The sequence below is a fragment of the Gekko japonicus genome, unplaced genomic scaffold, assembly GCF_001447785.1.
Source record: "Gekko japonicus isolate JY-2015 unplaced genomic scaffold, Gekko_japonicus_V1.1 scaffold1150, whole genome shotgun sequence".
NCBI lineage: Eukaryota > Metazoa > Chordata > Lepidosauria > Squamata > Gekkonidae > Gekko > Gekko japonicus.
This window is the reverse complement of record NW_015165271.1, coordinates 231,148-239,094: the sequence shown is the minus strand read 5'-3', so window position 1 is coordinate 239,094 and position 7,947 is coordinate 231,148. Positions and strand designations below refer to the sequence as shown.

Below are 7,947 nucleotides of genomic sequence, written 5' to 3'. Positions count from 1 at the left end.
GCTGGAAAGATCCATGTACGTTCTACGTTTCCATGGGATCCCCAAAGAGAAGAACGAGGATTTAAAAGAACTTTTGGCAGTTGCCTTGGCCCCATTAATGGATTATAAACAAGAAGATTTAATAAAAGAGATGGATGTGGCTTATAGGACTTATCCAGACTTAAAAAGACGTAAAATTTTTGAAAGACATCTCTTTTGATGTTATAAAATGGAGGAAACTCTACAGGATGCTTACTCTCACTCTGCAAAAAAAAAAAAGGGAATACCATACAGATGGCTATTCCCGGAAGGGCTGAGCTTCAATTACCAGGACAAAAAATATAAAATTGACTCTGTTCCAAAAGCGGAAAATTTATGGATCAAATGTTCAATACAAAAAAAGAAGCAGAAGGAAATGAATTAAAAACCGGATGGGGAGGAAGAAGAAGAACCCTACTCACAGGATTCAACAAGTCAAAATTCCACATCATCAGATTCATCTGAATCAGAGAAAGGAGCGGCTGTCCCCAAACTCCAGAAAATGAAGAAACGTAAGAAGAAAAGACTCTAGAACTAAGACAATAGCACTAAAGGCAGTAATTGTGTTAAGCTATTAAATGTGTACTATCATAATTGAACCAAATCTTGATATAACGTGTAATATTAGGTTAAAAAGCATTATTTTTTCAACTATTCAGATCGTGACATGTATTAGACTTCCCCCTTCCCACAAATCCAGTAGATGAAATAGATTAGAATGGTAGTATTCCTTCCCCTATCAAGTAGATATATGTATTAGATCTCCTTTACTCATCACCCATAGTAATAGTGTTAGGGCATTAGTATCCCATCCCCCATCCCATAATTGTAGTGTGTAGAAAATGCAAAAAAATAAAAAAAAATCCCCTTCAGGGGGCCAAAAGAAAAAAGAAACTCCTGTATTGAAATGGTATTAACTATCCTTGATGCTGGGAAAGATTGAAGGTAAAAGAAGAGGGGGACAGCAAAGGATGAGATGGTTAGACAGTGTTATCAGTGAAACGAACATGAATTAAAGCAAACTCTGGAGGATGACGGAAGACAGGAGGACCTGGTGTGATGTGGTCCATGGGGTTGTGAAGCGTCAGACTCGACTGTGCAACTGAACAACAACAACAAAAAACATTCCCAACTGGGGAGATAGGGGAGAATGAGAGAACATATTCCAAGGAAATCTATGGAGGATGTACATTTCCAGCAAACACAACACTTTAGGGGCCTGGCAAGTATACAGTGCTCAGTCTTGGACATCCAGAGCTCTTAGTCAGTGATCCATAAATCTGTTGGTCAAGGTTGTAACAGAACCTCCCCCCCAGTGCATAGATCTGCCCCTAGATCTCTTAAGTCATGCTGAACTTTGTATAAAGTAAAAGCCTTAGCCTAATTCAAGTACAGTGTGAGACTTCTCATTCCATTCTGTGCAGAGACAGTGGGACGATTGTCTCTGTTCCTTGCTACTTCTGCCTTTTTCAAAGTTTGGTGCCACATGGGAGATCAGAGCAGCTGGGGGAGAGGAAGGATTGATGACTACCAAACACCATAGCTGAGCTGAACCAAAACAGGTAGAATCGTGTCCTTCTGTGACTCTTACTAGCCTTTCCTCCTGTCTGCATTTTTATGTGCTTATTTGTTTACATAGGCTTGAGTTGTTGTCCGGGGACTAGGCGGCAGGCTGGCCACTAGACCCCCACAAACTCCAGTGAGTGGTTGCTTAGAATGAGGCTCTGGCCGGTACCAAACCCCGAGTCCCCGGTCTTACCAGGGCGGCCACTCTGAGAGTCACCAGGGAGACCAGAGCCAGAGACATTAGTCAGGAACCAGGTGAAGAGCCAGGAGCCAGCTGCAGCTGCTGAGACCCAGGGAGGACTGGGTGGGTCGCCACCATGGGGAAAGGCCATCACAGCGGGCGCAGGGCTGGGAAGTCAGGCATGGGGAGTGGCTGCACCCACCACGGTTCAGACAGGGCCTACCTTCAGCCTGTCACAGGGGAGTCGGCGGTGGCACATTTAAATGCTACAGTCGCTGCAGACAGACAAAGGTGGCCTCTGGTGGGTCAGGGAAGCAGTCCAGATGCCAGAAAAGGCAGGGTGATGACCAAGGCAACAAGGAGCAGTGCCTTGACTCTGGACCACTAGGGACTCATGCTGAAGGCTGGGCTCCAGCAAGGGGCCAGGGCAGCAGCAATGGAATAGCCTACTCCAGCTGCAGCGCCGCACCAGAAAAGGTGGGGGCGGGCCCACACCGAGAACCAGGCAGGGGAAGGGCAGGGCCTTAGCCTTTAACCCCTCAATAGAGACCCAATAGCCACTGCCTGTGGTTGACAGGCAGGGACCAGATCCACTAGGAAGCAGGAGGGTGGAGCTCAAGGCAAGGGAGGGAGGGAAGTTAAAACCTCCTTTTAAAGTGAAATGTCATTCCTTCAGAACAGCCCCTTTCATCTGTTTCCTCACTCAGCATTTGTCCCTGCCTTTTCTTGGGCCTCTTAACTGTGTCCATTGTGGATGTGATCACAGCACCTTTGTTTTTGCCACTTTCCCCTAGATCCTAGTGCAGCTATGAGTTCCTTCTGGTTCCCAGAGCCACTTGTAAGCTGCCAACCCACATCATCAGTGAAGCAGTGCTTCTTCACTGCATTTCTATTGGGGCTTTTTGCCACATTTCTGTCAGTCTTTTGCTGACATCTGTGGAATTTCCAAGTGCTTAGATTTCTTGGAACTCTGTCCTGTGTGAATCCAATATTACCTTTTGTAATGTGTGAAGCTACCAAAAAGGAGTAGCACTTTTCTTTTTACTGTCTTTTAGAATGACTTAGTTTTAATCTGCTGACTCTTTAACACCATGAGCTAGCACAAACCATTGGCATTTTTTTCCTGTATACATACGTAATTGTTCTTAGTGATATAGTAGGATACGAAAATACAGTTGAAAATATAGTTGAAAAGGATGTTCTTTAAGTGCCCTTAATTCCTGTAGCTAATTTAATTGTTGCTATATTGAATAATATATATGTAACTACTGAACTACTTTAGTTGGGTGAATTTTTCATTCCTTCTTTGAGGGGTGAATTCTTTTCTCACACCTGTTAGTTGCACGCTTTTTAAAAATGATTAGTAGAAATTGCTCTTCTTGATGATATAGTCTTATATGTACATCATACTGTAACTGTGAATTAAATATGGGTTATTGTTAAAAGGGCTTTGCTCTTTTATCTGAACAGAACTCAGCCCTGAATTAAATATGGGTTACAAATGTGCATATAAATTATCAGAAATCATGTTGGTGTTCCTTGTCTTTTGAAAGACATAAAATGAAAACTCTGCTGTTGTCAATATTTACAAAAGCAAACAAAAAAATTGAAACTGCACTGGTCAGGAAAGTGAGTCTTGTTCCATTCTTTCTTGTGTTCGCCAATGATTGTACTGTGCAACTGACAATAGAAAAATGATTTTATGATTTCTGGAAATTGCAGTCAAGAGGGCCTGCCCCCCCCAAAAAAAAAACTTTAGATATTCCCAAGAGTTTGCATATGCTCACTGAAAGTTAGTCTTGGCTTCTTAAAATTCAGTCTCACATACTTTCAGTTTCAGAAAAGATTTGCTATTTGTCATTATGGGGTGGGGTCAAAATCACCCCCCAGCAGCCCCCTTTCATGGGGTTTGTTGCACACAAAGCAGCTTAATAGGAAGTTAGACAATTGATGTGTCAAGATCAGTATTGTCTGAATTGCAGCAGTTCTCCAGGGAGTCAGGTGGGGGTCTTTCACGTCACTTACTACCTAATCCTTTCCAAGTGATGTTGGGAATTTAACCTGGGACCTGCCCTGAATGAACCCTTGCCCCGAATTTTTGGGTTATGGCCTATGTGCTTGTCATTAAGGATGTGCATGAACTGGCTCACGAGCCAAAATTTGGCACAAACTTGAGCCAGTTTGGAGCCCAAAAACTGATGTTCAGGGAAGGCCTTACCCAAACATTTATCGGACTTTTGTCTGGTTTGGTTTGGCTGTTTGGGCCATTTAAACCTGACAACTGAATGGAGTGGATCCACGACTGACCTCTTAGGTTTAAATGGCTGTGAGCCATTTCACCGGTTGGTTTTGCTTCCCCCTGCTTCCAAGCTTAGAAGCGGGGAAAGTGAAACGGACAGTTTACATGGCTGCCAGCCATTTAACCCTTCCCAGGCAATCCCGCCCCCCTTTCTCCCAGCCAGGGTTCATCATAAGCAGGAGAAAGGGGGAGCTGAACTCGCTGGTTCAGTTCGGGGCCTTTTGGTTCAGTTCAGATTTGTTTCCATCCCTACTTGTTATCCTTGTCTGTATGTAGTCATTCCATAGGCTTTATCATTTAAATCTGTAAAATTAAACGATTTGTGTTTTTAGAGAAAATGAAAGTAGATTAAGGAACTTTTTATCAGTGATAGCTAAGTGTTTGGATTTGTTAGCAGAAGAGGGGTATCACTGTGCAAAAATAAAAGCTTGGCTCCTACAGACTTCATTCCCTTTGTGCCTCTATCCAGCAGTTGCAGAGGCTTTCGTTTGCTGTGGCTCTCGCTACCTCTGCCCCTAGCACTTCTGCAAGCATACAGACTCCTCAAGAAACATAGACCTTGTCCATAGGGACATGCTAGTGGCAGAGGAAACAAGTGCCACAGTGGAGGAAAGCCTCTGCAGCAGCTGGAGAGAAGCTTGAGAGGAACAAAGTCATAGGATCCAAGTTTAAATGTATATCTTTGTTATAGGTCAATATAGTGTCCATGCACATTACATTTCAATAGCAAACTTATTGTCTGTTTCTTCAATTCAGCTTCAAGAGAAGCTGTCTGAAAAGGATAAGGAGCTGAAGACAATAAAGCTGGACTTAGAACTCCGTGACAGAGCTACAGAAGCTAAGATTGCAGAGAGAGCTGCAGGTATAGTAGGTGATCCTTTAATAGATAGCCATATGGCTCATACAGTCAGCTTGGTTGCTATATGACGTGGCCTTAATGAACATTAGATATATTTGCTAAAGGAGGGACAGTTTGACTTTTTTATGTGAGGCTGTTTAAAGTTGCTTGGAAAATAGGTGGCTTTAACATCCTGGTACTGGTATTAGTGAGAGCTTTACCTGTATTCATACTGATTTGGGCATTAAATGCATTGTTAACACCATGTCAATCCAATCACAAAAAGGTTGTTTGTTTTATTGGAAGGTCCTGAACAAACAAGGGAAATAATGATTATCACTGCCACTACCTTTCAACCAGCAGTTCAAATACCCTCTTATTGTTTTAGCTTCTTCAGAGCGACGCTACCCCCTCTTTCCGAACACCTTTGTATGGAGATGTTTATATGTTCACTTCAGTCCTGAAGTTCAGGGGGGGGGGGAGTGAAAACTGAGGGCTTGGCTGTTGAATGGAATGATGTCTGGTGATTATCAGAATTCTAAATAATTGCACAGTGGAAAACTTGTTACATTTGAAATAGACTAATACTTTAGAAGGTTGGTGTGTATTATGTAGGCCCAGCATGTTACAGTTCTGTAATACTGATTGCAAGGAAGGGTTTCCTTTTTAATTAGTTCAAAGAAATATTGGAAGAAATTAAATCTTCCAATTGTAAAAATTTGGAGACAAATTGTGCTGTATTATATAATAGGGTATAAGACTAGGATCTGGGAGTCATGAATTCAAATCCTTGTTTTCCTGAGAAGTTCTCTGTGTGTTCTTGAGCCACTCTCTCTCAACCTAACACCTCATAGGGTGGTTGTCATGATAAAGTGGAGAGGGAAAAGCCACACACATGGCCATAAGGTCACTAGAGAAATGGTGGGATAAAAATATGATGGATTGTCCTCAGCAATATTAAATTCAGTATTAGGGGCTTTAAAACATGCAAGGACTATGCTCTGGATCTGAGTATGTAAGTTACACTATTCCCGCCTCACTGTTAATAAAAAAGGGGGCGGAAAGGAAAATCGTTTTTAAAATAGAATAGAAAAAAGAGGAACTTCCTCAGTTATAAAAACAGATGGTTAGCTTTTTATAGTGTCAGATTTCTAAGAATACCATAATTTATGTACATGCATGCTTGAACATGAGAGAAAGCTTACTAATATTGTAAGGTACATTTATTATTTATTTATTATTTTCAATTTGTATCCCGCCTTGCCAGAGAACATTGATCATTCTGAAAGAGTTCGGCAGAGTACTAAGTATTTACAACACAAATTTTTGAAAATGTTTTAAAGGAAACCATATGGATTTTTTAAAAAACCATAATACACTTGCCTAGATCATGGTTACATCTTGATTATCTACCAACTAAACATTTACAGTTTGTGAACTGTTTGGATTAAATTCCAAGTTATATGTTTGTTTTGGAGGTGTTTGCACAGTGTTTTACCTCTGTGTATATAATAGAATAGAGAAATATTTTATTCAGCGTAGACTTTCCTTGCTCACCAAAGGCCATGGAAGACAATTGGATAAAAATTACATGTACCATGACCTGGTGTATGTGGTTCACGTGTAGAAATGGATACCTCATGATGGATCACTTTTTGTGTGCTGGTAGAGTAGGAAACACATCCTGCACATGAAGGGATACATGTTATGTTGTTTCCCTGGACAAGGGCTGTGATGAAATTTATAGAGCTTACTCTGTTAATACAATTTTCAAAAGTAGCTTTGTTCTACATATTTGGATTACATTAGGTTGTTCTCAGTTTTTTCTCCCAAAAGATCTTTGTATGTGAGGAATTTTGTCTGATTAGCTAGTGTCAATTACTGCATCTTAACATATGAAAAATGGAAGTCAGAGGTTTATAATTTATTTATTTACCATATTTACATTTCCTTTTCCCTTCCGGTAGGAAGCCCCAAACTTATGTAATCTGTATTATTATAAAAGATCTACATCATTATAGGTGATAGCATTACAGCAGAGCATATTATAACACACATTGCAAGATGACATTAGAAAACCTTACAATTTACTTTGAGGGGGGGGAATCAAATAATGTTAAAAACAAGCTCTCAGTTAAAAAGGAATGGTTTTGTGCACAGAATACAGGAGAAAATGTGGCCCTGAGCAATGGAAACCTCCAGTGAGATTTTCATCATTATTATTTTGTGAATCTGGCCATGTACCAATGAAGTTACATGTGTGCATAAGTGCAGACAGGGGTTTCTCTGGTATTTCTGTAGTAGTTTATCACACTTTTGAAGACACAGGTTGCATGTGACATTCAAAAAGGTGTGTTCATTTTTGCAGTGCAATGGACACACCGAAGAAACTTCCAGCGTTGTGTGTGCAGCTTTCCACAGCATCTGCTCTTGGTTACAGATTTGTTAGGTTACTGCTAACGTTTGGGAAGAAGTTAAGAGGCAGAAACAGTATGAGTGAACATATGGAGGATTTCCTTGTTGAAATGAAGGAAAAAGAATTCCTCTACTAGTGATTATGCTGATTTGCAGTTGGCATATACAGGAAGAATACATAGGTCTGAAGATCTAGTGTGGTTTTTAGTGAAAGGGGTATTGAGCCGTAGGCATGGGAGACATGTATTTAAGTCTTATCTCACCCAAGGAGTTCAGTGAGCAGCTGTAGATGAGCCACAGTTTGTGTCTGTTTGTTTAAAAAAGAATAACAGTGACCCCTGTGAGGTCAATTCCAGATGGGTTTAAGGTGACAACGAACTACTGCTTTATTCCACTGTGAAGTGGAAAGTGACAAAGATTCAATACTTCCAAATTAAAAGAGCTGAATCAGAATGAGTATACTAGTATAAATGTTTTCAGTCCTTCATGCTAATTAAACTGTGCATTTGGGCATCTGTGTCCCAAGAAATACTGGGAATTATTATAGGGTTCTTGTTTTTTTCTGTGAATTGACCAGCTGTCAGTTCTCTGGCCACTAGAGGCTGCTGTTCATATTCATGAATTGTTGAT

At 40.8% G+C, this 7,947-nt stretch overlaps 1 protein-coding gene across 1 annotated transcript in view; it reads left to right on the top strand.

Annotated features, from left to right (window-relative positions):
* Positions 1-7,947, top strand: part of MIPOL1 (mirror-image polydactyly 1) — a 213,270-nt gene that overhangs the window by 15,006 nt on the left and 190,317 nt on the right. The window contains exon 3 of the mRNA XM_015410227.1: positions 4,821-4,926. Within this exon, the coding sequence (XP_015265713.1) occupies positions 4,821-4,926 (106 nt within the window). The remainder of the gene's footprint in view (positions 1-4,820; positions 4,927-7,947) is intronic.